Genomic DNA, 15,300 nt, shown 5'->3' with positions numbered 1-15,300 from the left:
GGCCGTCATTCAGCACACGGCGTTGCAACACTCGAACCCGCTGCACAAAAGGGCGATTGTGTGCAGTTTGAATTAACTGGAGAAGTCTGTGGGCGTTTTTGCAGAAGACTGAGATGACTCCAACTCAAGGGAATCCTGGCATCATACAGACAGCATGTTGTCCTCAACACTGGTTTCAAATAGCCAGTAAATAAAGTCATCAGAACGGCAGATGGAATTTGGATGTTGGTCAAACGCGGAAATTGATTCTTAAGTGGTGAGAATCTACATGATATGTTCTGAAGATCTACGTTTGAAATTCCCACTCAAAAACAACCCAAACAAAAATACAGTAAATAAATCTCAGCAACTTCATGATGTAAAATGTGGTTTTAAAACAAATGTTAGATAAGTGTAAAAATATGTAAGCAAATTTGTAGGGATCCTTGCATTAAATAAAAATTAAAAAAAGCCCACAGAAATAAGTTTGGGGAAAAAAATGACAAAAGTAACAACAAATGATTTTTTTTTTAAAGCAACTAATGAAATTCAGACTTTGATTTTGAATTGTGGTTCAACAGAATCATTTACATAAAAGTAAAAAAAAAACTATCAACACCGTCTTTGACAAATAAGATTTTTTTTCCTCAAATTGGGTTTTACTTTCTTTATGTCTATATAACCAGTATATAGTATATACTTATGGAAAGCATATTTCACGTGTCGATCATGAAATTACTTTACATTTATTTATTGTACACATATCACATTTCATGCTGTGTAACAGAGAGTTTTTAAAAGAAGTTTTTGAAGAGGATTGTTTAGATAGACTTTCCAAATCGGTCATTTTTGGCATATTCAAGCACACAAGTGCCACTGCCACATTGTATGGAACCAAACTATAAATCATTTTAGTTTGGCAGTATGTCACTGAATAAGTCTTTTCGACTACATTTTTCTTGGCCTAATAGAAACAATCTGAGAGAGCAAAAATTACTGATGGGTCACAGATACCTGGGATTACATGAACCAGAAGGGGAAACATTTTTACTACACTGACAATAAAGCTTCCAAATTTCATTTAGTTAAGTTTATTTTTTAACTTCTTTTGAGTTAAATGTAATAAAAAAAAACAATAAACAAACATATCTGAAATATGTTAATATATTATAATGCTGCTGTTGTTTCATCCTCTCAAGGCATGAAATGTCTTGCTGTTGATGAACTAGCAGACCTTGAAAAAGCAATTCCATAATAAAGTCTGTCCCTTTACTCTAACAAAGTGGATTGAGTAGCACTGATTGGGATAATTTATGCATCTCAAAGTACGGGGAGACCTGCTGCATGGCATGTTGTGGAAATCTCCCTCGATAGGAGGGATTTCATCAAATAGTCTCTTTCATTCGCCCCCCCCCGCACTTCCCTATCTTCATATGCAACAAACCCAGATTCCAATTAGGAGTCTAAGCTCATCGATGCTGCATGTTGCCCTTTTATGTGAACACGAGCCCATATGCTGAGTCTTAGTTGAGATAGTCAAGAGTCTTTGCACCACATCTGTGCTTTAAATGAGAATTTCAGGAGATACTGACGTCTGAATGTGGAAGGTTATATTCACTGGAAGCCAAGCGGGATTTACAAATCATGATTTCCATCAAAATAACTCATAACTAACATTTTTAATGAGTGAAAAATGGTTTGTTGTTTTCTTGGATGTCTTTAGTCACGCCATCTGTGCTTTCTGCCACATCCCAATGCAGACGTGCATATTGATCTGGAAAATACTGGAATAGACTGATGGTTTGTTAGGCATCCGGCTGGCTGATGCGTACCAGTCTACAGGAGATGGATTCGATTGTGTTTCATGATGACTTTCCTCCTCACTCGTCAGCCAAAATGAAGCTAACTGGATATAAACAGTGACAAAAAGGAAATGGAGTTCCTCCCTCCCTCCGGTTGTAGAGAGGATTTCTCTCATTAGGATTCAAGAAATCCCTCAACCTCTAAACCATCAACAGAGAATACGCAAAGCATTTTAATGTAACCCTGCAGTGTGTGGCGGAGGACTGCTGTTAAACTGTCACTCTGTAAATAATGTATATTGTGTGAACATGAAAGTCAGATGAGTAACTGTAAGAGTAATATCCTTTTACCACTACTGTAACAAACCTGTCTATGAGACATTTCAGACACAAACGGGTAACCATCCGGCGTTACCGCTGCTCCCCCTGACCTGCTGTCGATGGGACTAACCTGGTGGAGATCATTTCCCAGAGAGAACTCCTGGAAATACCCGGGGGCTGCCGACGTGGCGCGGATGGCCTGCCACAGCTGGTGCTGGCAGCCCCCCAGGTAGTGTGAGCGCAGCCCGGGCAGCAGGTTGTAGTTCCTGAAGACGTACGCCTTCAGAGGACCCCTGTTCACGACGGTGCTCACGGCAGCCACCTGCAGGTAACGGAAAAGACGTTCAGGCAGTGACGTGCGGTGAGGTTCATGGTTGGTGAGGCACTGACTCCTTTAGTGTCAGATTTACAAATACCGTATTTTCTGGACTATAAGCCGCTACTTTTTTCATGGGTTTTGAACCGTGCGGCTTATACAAAGGTGCGGCTATTCTGTGGATTTTTCTTCCACCGCTAGGGGGAGTGCTAACCGGAATTAGAATAAAAACTAAGACAAAATAAATGCAAAGAATACACTACTTCTTCTTTAGCAGATAGAAGTAGGTAGAAGCAGATTTCAAACAGATAAATAGATAAATAAATACCGGTTATTTTCTCTTGGTTCTGTCCCGTTTTAATCAGCAAAGTTGCTGCCGTGTTAAAAGACACTGTTAGGAAAGATCTATTTAGATACAAACATGTACATCATTTACAGTTCAAAATCGTTTTGTACATGTAGTAAATATCTAATCTAACAACATAAATATCTGCGGCTTGCATATCCTTTTTTTTTTTTTAAATAGAGCGGATGCGGCTTATATACGGGTGCGGCTTGTATATCATTTTTTTATTGTTTTTTTTTTTTTAAATAGAGCGGATGCGGCTTATAGTCCAGAAAATACGGTATATAAACCAAAAAGGGTAGCTTATTCAATTGGCTACTGGTTATTTCATATCTCATCAGCATTCTTCACAAAAAAACACACGGACACACACACACGGTACAGATACGTAAAGGTAAGAAAAACGTGCATTTGCTCTACACCATCCATGTATAGGCCGTCGCAATTCTATAATTCATACAATTCATAAATGAGAGTATAGACTGGTGTACAAAACCACAGATTTAAATTTTGACCTTTAGTGAAATATTCAGTTGTTTTTAAAACGTTTAATTCTGATACTTTAATCAATTTAATACAGATTGCTCAACAAAAAGCATGAAAAGAAAAACAAAGAATATTTTATTTAAAGGAGCTTGAGGCTCCTTTTAAGAAATGAGACTCTCTAGCGCCACACTTCACCACGACGGCCGTCGGGGGTACTGCAGCCAACAGTGAAGCCGGCACGGGAGAACGGGGAGAACGCGCATGCAGCGTCATGTGACGTCACATCCGCAGCCCAGCGCGGGAAATTTGGGCCCGAATTGCAGCACATTTTGCAGCACACAGCCTGTTCAAGGCAACGGAGAGATACACTAGAGGGCTCATTTTTTTGGGTTAGGAACGCTTCATCTGACATTATTACTAGAAAACTTAAACGTATACGAATGTTTTTCATAAATCCTGCCTCAATCCGGCCTCAAGCTCCTTTAAGGCCAATTTAGTTTTTAAACATTTTATTTTATTTTTCTTAGTCTAATCTCTTTTTTATAAGACTGAAAGTGTTTTTGGTCTTACTTTTATTTGTAAATTAAGTCCATGCGACTGTCCTTCGCCACAAAAACCTCCGTTACTTTGTTGTAAAAGTCCTCCTTATTTTAGTACGTGAGCGAACGGCGTTTACTCACGTTCGCCCCCTTCAGGTGAGGCAGAGTATTGTCTGCCTCACCCTGTGCCTTTTTCACTGCGGTTTTATTTCCCATCAGCGAAACTAAATATCTCATTAATAAACATTAAACTTTAATGGTTACATGATGACTCCCCTGACCGCACGTCCCTGCGTTCAGGGTAACATTTTATTTGGGGACGAGGATGCATCTCAGATCAAAACAGATGAAAAATGCAAGTTTTGTGATACGGATTTACATTCCAACCGTGTCTTATCACCTCTGCTCCCTGAGCCTCAGAGAAGTCTACAAACATCTTAGATCATGTAAGCTTCCTTAACAACATGTTTACATGGCTTTGGACTGTATTTTCCATTGACCTGTCTTACATAAAAATGTAAAAGATTTTTAACAGTACTTTATCTGAAATCTTCCAATAAAAAAGAGAAAAAAAATGTGGCCTGAGGCCTGCTGCCACAACAGATGAAGAGGCGGATAATGAAGCGGACCGTCTTCTAAAGCTCACCTTGGGACATTCAGGGTTTCTCGCAGTTTCCACCAAGAGATGAGAGCCCATTTTTTCTCTGTTAAAGGCACAGAAAAGGTAATGTTATTCTCTGGTTAGATGAATCATGAGTTACATTGTGACTAAATATTGACTTGTTTTCCTAGATGTAGTAAATACTTCCACATTATACAAATGAAATGAATTCCACAGTCTTTAATTAGAATTTAGTTACACTAAATTAAACTGTTGACGGGCTTTTACAAAAATCTGCATGTACTTCAGACATCTTTCTGTTATTAAAGATTAATAGTCCAAACGTGTTCTGTTTGACCGAGCAACGTTACATCACTTTTGCTGCATTCCTCCAATTAGCATCAGGACAATGAGCACCCTCTAACGAACAATAACAATGAAACTGACTTGAGGATGCTCTCCCAGGCTTCGCTGTCGTAGAAAGCGTGGCTCCAGCCCATCTTCACGGTTCCTACGATCATATTCTGTTTGAAAACATCTGAACCCAGCTTCCGGTAAAGATCATCACAGTCTTTCCCAGGGATCTGAAGCACCCCGAGCATAAACCCTAAGACAGCACCTGAGGGAAGAACAAGAGGGAGAGAAACTGAGATGTGCTGGGAATGTAAAAAGATATGCTGTTATTTACGGGAAGAAGAACAGCTTTAATCATTAAACTGACAATGTAACAAGATCATATGAGACGCTAACAAAACAAGACATTGTCTTGTTGTGGTGCTATCCTGAAGCCTGTGCCGTGACACTTACAGGACGAGACTGATAGGAAGATAATCAGATCAAAAGATTGTTTGTTGGGAATACCTTTATCCATTGATAAGCGAGGAAGTAAATGGTACTGACACGATCATTAGATCTCTCAGTGTTACAACATCTGCTCTCTCTCCCATGATTAAGGATCCCAAACACAATCAAGAAGCTGGAACATTACTGTGAGAGCAGAGGAGGGGTCTACCTGAATAATGTGGGTAATCAAAGAGGACATATGTGGCTCACAGCAGTTTCCAAAGTGCGAACGTTGCTTGATCTGGCAGGCAGATAGCATTATTATCTGACAACATTCATTAAATGTGATAATTAGTTTGAAAATCCAAATGGTGAAGATTAAGCCTGAGAGGACTTCAGACAAACAGACTAATAGTTATTACAGTCCAATGTGCTCCGTGAATAAATTACAGCTTTCCAAATCTGCAGTGATACGAAAACAGCAAGGCAGCTTGATGGGGAACGTTTTGAAGATTGACCACAGCGCCCCTTAGTGGCCGTTCTTCTTACTGAAGGGCAAAATGGATCTTCCGACAGCACTTACAACAGATTTACACACAAATTCAGTATCTGCCAATTTCTAAAAGTCAGTATAGCAATAAATACTAGTAATATAACTATATAACATTTATTTTGTCCCAGACAAAGTCAAAAGAGCAGTACTGACGTGGGTGGAGCTGCTGGGAAAATTAAGGTCAAAACAAAGTACAGAGCAATAAATAGGTCAGTGAGTGATCTGTGCTGCCAGTCTGGCCTGTGCTCTTCTCAATGTTTCACTCTGCTCTGATAATCCACAAAACATGCTGCTGTCTATACACACACACGCACACACACACACACTCAAGTAGGGCAGCGGGACAACATACCTGTGCTGACGCCACAAATGTAGTCGAACAGTTTGTAAATAGGTTTGCCAGTCAGGGCCTCCAGCCTGTGTATAGTCTGGAGAGCAAGAAGTCCCCTACAAGAATAACACCAGACATACTCAAGATTATACATATATACAGTATAACATGGGAAACTGAAGGTTTAATTTCATATTTATCAGGAATATATTCAATGAACACTGTGTCGAAATGTGAAACAAGCATATGGTTTATGGTTGATTTGTCAGAAACAGGCTTAGGCCCCGTTTACACGGAGCAACAACGGAGGCGTTTTCATGCATTTTGGCCCTTCGTTTACACGAAAACGGAGGTCAAAGCCCCCAAAAACGATCATTTCTGAAAATTCCGGCCAAAGTTGAGATTTTCAAAAACTCCGTTTTCACGTTTGCGTCTAAACAGAGAAAACGGAGGAAAACGGAGATTTACGTCACATTATGCGACAGAAACGTCACCAGCAGCGTCATGAGTGCGACCTGTGTTTACAATTTGTTTGGCCACCGTCAATATTTTCTTTTATTTTACCTGTTTTAAATTCTCTCAGACTCTCGTTCCGTCTTTGAAGTAAAGCCTGAATTATGGTCCCGCGTTAAATCGACGCAGAGCCTACGGTGTAAAGTACGCGGCGATGCGCGCCGTACGGTGTGCGTCGCCGCGTACCCTACGCCGTAGCTTTTGCGTTGGTGTAACGCGGAACCATAAATCAGCCTTAACTGGAAGTTAAACGTGTCATTTGTTGATGTTTTTTCCAGGATTCTGATTGGCCGGCATGACGTTAACACCGTTTTCATGTGGGTTTGTGTAAACGAGGATATTTTTGAAAACGTAGAGGGGAAAATATCCGTTTTTGTAAATACCCGGCTACGTGTAAACGTGGCCTTAGTTTTTACCGTAAGCCTCCTCCATCGATGGACAGGATCCGTATGCCTCGGCCCTTGACCGGCTGATGATGGCCGACTAGCGCTAGAGCTTCTCTGACCGCTGCCCTTAAACCAGGATCGTCGGCCTGCATCAGGCGTAGAAGGCAGGGGATGACTTTCTCCTGAGGAGCAAAACACACACCGACAATCAGCAGTCAACTTAAATCATTCTGTCTACCACAACAAAACCGCAGCAAAAAGTACCAGGTACATGTGCAAAGTAGAAGTTTAAATGTGAGAACCAACCAATATGACACTGATATTATGTATGCTGGAAGTGATACACTTTCCTTGTTGTCGCTGTATTAATGTATCCGTCACAAGGCAGTGTTAGTTATCAATAAATTAAGTTATTAATAAATATGTACTTAGCTAAGGAGACTGGAAACAGTTTTCAAAGAGTAATGAAAATGTGTCACATCTGAAACACTAAACAATTAATCAAGTGAATATCAGTGTGACTACACTAACTTACATAAGCCATATGAATAAATCACAACACCTAAATCTATAAACCAGACAGAAAAGCCGATGAGTGAGATGTCTGAGGGCGCTCTTTTTCTCATAGCACAGCAATACAGACATTTTGTTACATTTCTACAGCCATCAGTTTCCCCACAGCCAATTGATTCAAAAACTATTGCTGAATTTACAGAAATAAAAACAGCCAGTTGGGCAAGAAATGCTGAAACAATGAATGCATTTTTCATATTCTCAAAAATAAGGTTACAATATGAATAAATGTCCCAGTAGGCCGTGAACTTGTAGCTGCATAAGAGTCTAAAGAGAGAACAACCCAAACCTGTTTCCAAAGCTGCCACCAATAGATCTTATACATCTTTTGAACGAACTTAAAGCACTGTTCCGGTCCTGGTGTTGGAGCCATTTCAGACCCGGTTGGACTATGGAACATTTTAAGAAGCGGACGACTTTTCCATGTGTGCAGCAGCAAATCATCTATGTCATTACATCATTTCTGATGTGGTTTGAACTTCCCTTTACTGCTCTCTGAATTTCTCTAGTGATTCACGGTGCACAAACAGCACAAATCTGAATCTCGTTATTCCTCAAAATTGATGTCTTATTATTGGCAGACTGCATTTATAAAGCTCGTCATGAACGACAACTGCTGCTTTGTAGTGCTCTTTAATCATTTAACCTCTCTGGGTATTTTTTGCTGGCTTCTAGGTAGAGTCAGTACATACTGGATGTATATCAGTATTGACACCTTCAGGAATTTCTGTCACTGCATATGCAAATCTGTTGACAAAAATGTATTTCTGATCATTCATCTTCTCAACAACAACAGCTGTTAATATGGGGGGGAGACAACTGCAATATAAGCTCTACATTTCTCACCTTGACTGCAACACAACGTGTTTCTGGAAACTCCAAGAGGTGGTAGCTCAAGTCCTCCACCCTGTTGATGTAGACTCTGACATCTGATGCTCTGTGAAGAGCCTGAACTAGTGCACGAGTACGGTTGTCCACGCTCACCCTGGCAATGATCTAGGACAGAAAATAATTCAGGGACTAATGGTATCACTAGCTTAACAGTCAAACTCTTAAATCTTGTATGACTTAGCAAAAATAAATGAATAAAACCTTTTTCACTCATTGACATTATAACAGAATATGTACAGAAGGCCATCATATTAGTATTTTCTTTTTTTTTTTTAAAGATGCAACACATGCATGTTTATTTCCATTCTAGAGTTACAGTGATACATGCATGCTTTTACCCTTTTCATTCTGATCTAACATTGCATTATTCTTTGTAAATTTACAGTATAGTTTAAGCAACAGAGCAAACTCAATTATGTACAAAAAAAGCTGGATATTAAGCAGGGGAACATTTTTCTATTTTACAAAGAACGCTTAAAGTTTTAGGATCCCACTTTCAAACAGGGTTAACTGTCATTAGTTTAGTTTTTATTTTTTTAAGTGTTTTCGTTTTAACTCTGGCATATCACGACCACTTCAGTTTTTATGGCCGGCTTGTGCAGAAAATGTGTTACTTGGTGAGCAGTTCCATCACAGACCCATATCAGAGCCAAATTATTCAGCCTCTATCGTCTTTATCCGATCCATCATCCTACATCATGCTGTATGTTGCACAATCATACCGTGCAAAACTGTAACACTGGTTTTAAAAGAGGCACACCCTGCAGTGGAGGGTGGCGGGTGGAGTTTTGTGATTCCCTCCAACGTCTAAAACCAGCAACTATGAATAGAGGTGTGAATTCATGGTCAGAAGGGTGGTTTGTGCTGTATCTCTGTGGTATTTTGATCGCGTCGTAGACATACAGTATCATAGATACATTAGGAAATGGGATTTTAAAGATATGGCATGACACGTACATTTTGAGATAGCTTAGTTCTGGTCGGGAAAAGTTGTTAAAACTAGGTTAGGGTATTATTATGAAACATCTTCACCTGAAATAAAGCAATAACCCACAACATGTACTTGACTACAAACTGTTTCACTATAGATACATCATAAGCTAATAAGAAAAATAACCTAGATTTTGTAAATATTTGAATATGTAGCCCTAATAAATTATACTGTGGATTCCTTTAACAATTAGAATATATAAAAGTATCATGTTTTAACCATGTGCTTATTAAAATAATATCAGTTTACTGTAAACATCAATGTAAATGACACTCCTTTAACTCCACATGAGAGTTATTTTTAGTTATTATAAACAGATTCTCAGAACTTGGAGAACAGCATGTAAGCAGACGTAGAGTCATGAGGGGTGTCGGAGTGTGAACAGCATCCTGCAATAATACACCACACGCTAAGAACTAAAGTAGTCATTTTTATTATTAGGGTACCACGTCTCAATTGGATAACATGCAAATATTACATTCCAAACTGATAGAATCTAAGTCTTAACAAAGAACGCCAAACCTTCATATGAAGTTGTATGAAAGTGAAAAATCCAATATCACCCTGATAGGATGTTTGAATGAGTTTGTTAATCTCTGGCTCCTTTAACTTTTACTACAAAAGAGTATGATTATTTTGTTGCGCTTACCTTTTCTCGTTGGAGTAGAAGTTTCTTGGCTTTCTCATCTGCAGCCATCTGCTCTTTACTGAGTTTGGCCTCATCCTGTTTCACTGCCATGTCTTCAGACTTGCTCTCCTCCAATACTGCAGGTGTGGTCTCCCCTGTCCTGAACTTCGGAACGAGAGGAGCAATGTAGTTCCCTACAAATGCCTGCATGGTGGGAGCTGAATAGGAGAGGTACTGTCCAAAACTCTTCTTAGAGGCCGGTGTGGTGGCTGGAGCAGCTGGCTTTGTTTTATCAGACACCGGCACGAGGTTTGAGGTTTGCTTCTCCTGAGTGGATGTAGAGGAGCTTTCAACATTATCCCTTTTCTTGTCCTGAGCCTTTGTGCTGCTGCTGAAGTACGCGTTGACGTGATGAGCTACGTAGGTGTACGTTTCATCCAGGCTGACTGAAAAGGTGCTTGGATGGAAAAGTGCTGTGGTTTCTTTGGGAGCTGTGCTCTTACTCTCATTGTCATTTAATGATGATGGAAGCTCACCTGGCTTCCGGGCACAGGTGGCTTTAGCAATGGGAACCACACGTCTCAGCTTTTTCTCCTGTCCTTCACGCACAGTCACGACTGCAGCAGTCACCTGGGCAGAAGTGTGGGGATGAGTGGAGGTAGTAGCATTTGCATCAAGTGCAGTAGTAGTGGCAACCGAAGTGGCAATAGATGGACTGGCAGATGAAGAGTCTAAAACGGGTTTGGGTGCAGGAGATGAAGAAGATGGAGCACTGGTAGAGGAAGTGGGAATAGACTCAGCTCTTGGTGTCGATACAGCACTGGCCTCCCCCGCTGTTCTTCCCTTTAAAGCATTAGATTTGAGACGGGAGATTTTGGACAGAAGTTCAGTATGTGTCCCACTGACAGCTTTTGAAACTGTGCCCAGTGTGCTCTTGACGCGGGACATGTGTTGACTTAGACCTGCGGACCACCTGGAGGCTGAAGTGTTCAAATACTGGGAGCTGGTGTGGAGCCCCAGCCGCTGTCTGACCTGGTTAGCTTTACATCCCTTACGGCCTCTGGTCCTTAGGTGATGGAAATGCCTCAAGCTTAGATAGCCGATGTTGTAGGAGTTAGACTGTTGCACATAATTCTTAAAGTGAGGGGTAACAGACAAGGAAAGTGATGCGGTTGACTTCCGAGTTTGGGTCTGCCACATGAGAGATGCTCTGCTTATTTTCCCCCAGACATCTGGAGCCCATCTCTGATTCATCCTGTTCAGAGATCACACTTTTAACTCATCCAGAGAAAGGAAATATCTCCACTCTCTCTCCCTTTTGTCATTGACCTGGTAACAGACAAGAAACACAGCGGTTGAATTGTTTTGATATTGGATATTCGACATTCAAAGACATCCATTTAACTTGTGATACATACCACTGATTTTGGTCATATTGCTTATGATGTGTTCATGGTCATCTAGACTATATAGCACAAGAGAGTAATTATTATAAAATCATATTATGGGCTGATTTAATGAGGTTTAATGAATTCAACACCAAATGAATTCAACACCCATAAAACTTGTGATAAATAACACTGATTGTTTTCAAACCACTTGTGATGTGTTCATGGTCATCCAGACTATATATCACAAGACAGTAATTATTAAAAAAAAAAAAATCATACTATGGGCTGATTAATGTGGTTTAATGAATTCAACACCCATAATAAACAATTGGTGTTATGTATCACAAGTTTTATGACTGTTGAATTCATTAAATCTCATTAAATCAGCCCATAATATGATTTTATAATAATTACTCTCTTGTGATATATAGTCTAGATGACCATGAACACATCACAAGCAATATGACCAAAATCAGTGGTATGTATCACAAGTTAAATGGATGTCTTTGAATGTCGAATATCCAATATCCAATATCAAACCAATTCAACCGCGGTACAAGAAACACGTGGATGTTTAGAAGACAGACAGAAAATAATGAGTGAAAGAAAACAGAAAATGACATTTCGAAATGACAACACGATACTAACACTTATCCCTTATTCGGTTTTATCTAAAAATGCCTTTCTCTAACAATAAAATAAAACAGCATGACTTTTGCACATAAAACAACAATCCAAACAACATAAAATTAGAGATAACAAACAGACAAATCTAGCTTAGCACAGCTTGCTACGACGCTGCCATTCGTGAAGACGTAACAATTCATACCAGCTTTTTAATGACGGCGTTTCAGTAAAGTCCAGAATCCTTTAATTGTTTCATTATTTGCCCTCTCTTCTTCAACATCAACACACAAGTATAACAGCGTGTTTTGGTGGAAGGAGTCTCTCGGTCTGATCGTTTCTAGAATGACGACATGGCTACCGTGGGAAGAAAAACAACGATCACGTGGTTCTCCAGCTGCCTCCCCATTGGCTGGAAAAAAAGTTGGCCCATAAAAGGACACTTCTGATTGGCTGCAGACATTCTCCTCACAGATGACCGTCGTGCAGAAGTTCAACTTTTATTACCGTACTCATATTAATTGTATTATTATTATTTATTTATGTGTGTGTATGTATATATATATATATATATATATATATATATATATATATATATATATATATATATATATATATATATATATATATATATAATTATTATAATACTTATAATAATAATAATTATTATTATTATTATTATTATTATTATTATTATTATTATATTGTTTTATTATTGGCTTAAGGTTTTTCTCCCACTAGGCGAGTTTTTACCTGCCATTGTTTATGTTATGTTTATGTAATAATTGCTCGGGGGTTATACTCTGGGTCTCTGGAAAGCGCCTAGAGACAATTTCTGTTGTAATAGACGCTATATAAATAAAATTGAATTGAATTGAATTGAATTGAATTGAATTGAATTGAATTGAATTGAATTGAATTGAATTGAATTGAATTGAATTGAATTGAATTGAATTGAATTGAATCCCTCTGTCAGACCACAACGTGAGACAAGATAAACTCTCCTGAAAGTGGAGGATTATAGGTAAATTTGTGAGACATAACCTAAAATGAGTAGTTAGTATAAAAGGATTGTAAGTGTTGCCTCTACAGTGATTGTGCAAACATCTTAATATTATTATATATATTATTGAAATAATATAAGAAAAAGAAAGAAAGCATAACAAAATCCATTAAATTCCTATGCCATTTTCAGTGAGAATAAAATAAAATAAAAGCAAAACCATATCCACCCACAGGGAAAAATAGAATAGAATAGAGTTTATTGCCATTTGTACAGCTAATGATAAGGGTGGCACCCAGCAAGGCTGCAGCCCCAGGCACCTGTCTACCCACGTCATAAGCTGTCGTTTGTTTGGTTTTGTTTTTTATGTTGTCTTGGATGGGCTGTACTGGAATCGTATTACGCTGTGTCAGAACGCTGGCTCAATGACCAATAAAGTATTTAATGTAATCTAATCTAATCTAAAAACAGGTACATAGGAATTCTTGTGCACCAGAGTCAGATAACAAATAAGTGAAATAAACACATAAATAAAAAAACAGGCAAACAGTGCCTTTGGGTCAGGATTCAAGGTGCATACGGTAAACATTATGGATTGACATGACAGATAAGCGACACATTATAAATAGAACAACAAAACGGCATTAATTAATTAAACGCATGTAATGAAACGGGATATGTACACACAGTACTGGATTTGGACGTAAAATTGTGACTTAGATATTGCACATGGTAGCTTGAGGTAGTGTAGTTATTGCACCTAACTTATCCAGTACGGGAGGGTTAATTCTTCAGTGTTTGAGTGAGAGAGTGAGGTTTTCCCTCTCTCATGTCCTGAGCCACTAGCCTTACAGCGGTTGGGTAGAAGCTGTTGTTGAAGCAGGCCTGCGGCTGCTGATGCTCCCAGGCCTGCAGTGTCTCAGGCTGCAGCCTGAGTCAACCCACTGGACCAGAGCATGGGCTGAGTGATGTCTGTCCCTGACCCTCTCTGCACTTTTGACAACCCGCTGCAGCTTCCTCTTCTCAACCAGGGTGGTGTTACCGTACCCCACTGTTGTGCTGCTGGTGAAGATGCCTTCAACCAGTCCTCTGTAGGCCTGGGTGAGGGGCTGTTTAAGCCTGGCCTTCTTCAACAGCCTGATGAACTGCAGACTCTGCTGCGCTCTGCAGAGAAAACAATAATAATGTTAATAACACCATACACATACTTTGGGTAAAATATGCAAAACTTTAGACTGGACGAGAGCAAGGACAAGAGCAAAACCTGACCCCCTAGAAGCAGAGTGTATTTGGCAAATCTAGAATATGGGTAATGGGCAAAAATTCATATTCTGGTATTTTTAGGCGTATTATGTAAAGCATCTTGAATTGCCTTGTTGCTCAAATGTGCTATATAAATAAACTTGCCTTGCCTTGCCTTGCCTTAATATAGATGTAGGTTGTATTTTATATGAATTGGATTAAATTGTACATTTGGACTTGCCATTAAGTAACGAGAAGATCTACTAGGAGCTTTCTCAGTTCATAGCTGCTCGCGGCTTGAATCTGAATCTGAATATACTTTATGATATAAATAGTAATTTGCCAATGTTAAAAACATTTCTGCTCCAAACATTTTTTGCTCCAACAAAATTGTCCATCGCTACTTTATAATTATGGCTTTAAAAACTGCAATTTTGTCTTTATGAAGTCTGATCTTTTTCTTAATTTCTTTTGTTTTAATTCCGAGAGACAGTAGTACATAATACTGTGGGGGGTCAGTTAGTGTGTAATAACTGTGTACTAACCAGGACAGTGCAATAACTTGTGCAATAAGATGACACTTTTTCTATTCATATAATTATTTTTATAGCACTTTGTTTGTACCCTTTATTTCTATTTATTTTTATCTTTTTATCTTTTATGGGTGTTTGGCTTTTTGGGGTGTTTTGTAAATGTGTGAATGTGATGGAGATGTCAATTTCCCTGAGGGAACCTCCCAAAGGGATTAATAAAGTCATCTGAATCTGAATCTTAATCTGAATACATGTTTTCATCAGAAATGAAGAAATCAAAAATTAAGAAATATATGGCAAGAAGACGGAATATGTTTACAAGTGTACAGAGAGAGTTTAACAGGAGCAAGACTCAAAAACAAATAGGTCTGTGATGGATGCAGCAGGTGGCAGTAATGCGACTCTTCCACTGCTGGCAGCTGCCCTAAAGTCTCAAAGAAGAAACTAACCGGTCTTTCATTGTTATGT

The 15,300-nt window shown here is 39.1% G+C and overlaps 1 protein-coding gene across 3 annotated transcripts in view; it reads right to left on the bottom strand.

Moving 5' to 3' along the window:
* The window catches only part of LOC133443801 (calcium-independent phospholipase A2-gamma-like), a 29,159-nt gene extending 16,743 nt beyond the window's left edge, over positions 1-12,416 (bottom strand). The window contains exons 1-8 of one of the 3 annotated variants that reach the window (XM_061721044.1): positions 12,260-12,416; positions 10,061-11,368; positions 8,376-8,525; positions 6,987-7,138; positions 6,079-6,173; positions 4,838-5,009; positions 4,436-4,493; positions 2,233-2,424 (exon numbers count right to left, since the gene is read on the bottom strand). In XM_061721044.1, the coding sequence (XP_061577028.1) occupies positions 2,233-2,424; positions 4,436-4,493; positions 4,838-5,009; positions 6,079-6,173; positions 6,987-7,138; positions 8,376-8,525; positions 10,061-11,293 (2,052 nt within the window). In that variant the 5' untranslated portion in view covers positions 11,294-11,368; positions 12,260-12,416. The remainder of the gene's footprint in view (positions 1-2,232; positions 2,425-4,435; positions 4,494-4,837; positions 5,010-6,078; positions 6,174-6,986; positions 7,139-8,375; positions 8,526-10,060; positions 11,369-12,259) is intronic. The other 2 variants (XM_061721046.1, XM_061721045.1) reach the window with 2 other exon arrangements.
* Positions 12,417-15,300: the final 2,884 nt, after the last annotated feature.

This window comes from Cololabis saira, chromosome 5, assembly GCF_033807715.1.
Source record: "Cololabis saira isolate AMF1-May2022 chromosome 5, fColSai1.1, whole genome shotgun sequence".
Lineage (NCBI taxonomy): Eukaryota > Metazoa > Chordata > Actinopteri > Beloniformes > Belonidae > Cololabis > Cololabis saira.
The sequence above is the reverse complement of the archived record's forward strand: the minus strand, read 5'-3'. Positions and strand labels throughout refer to the sequence as shown.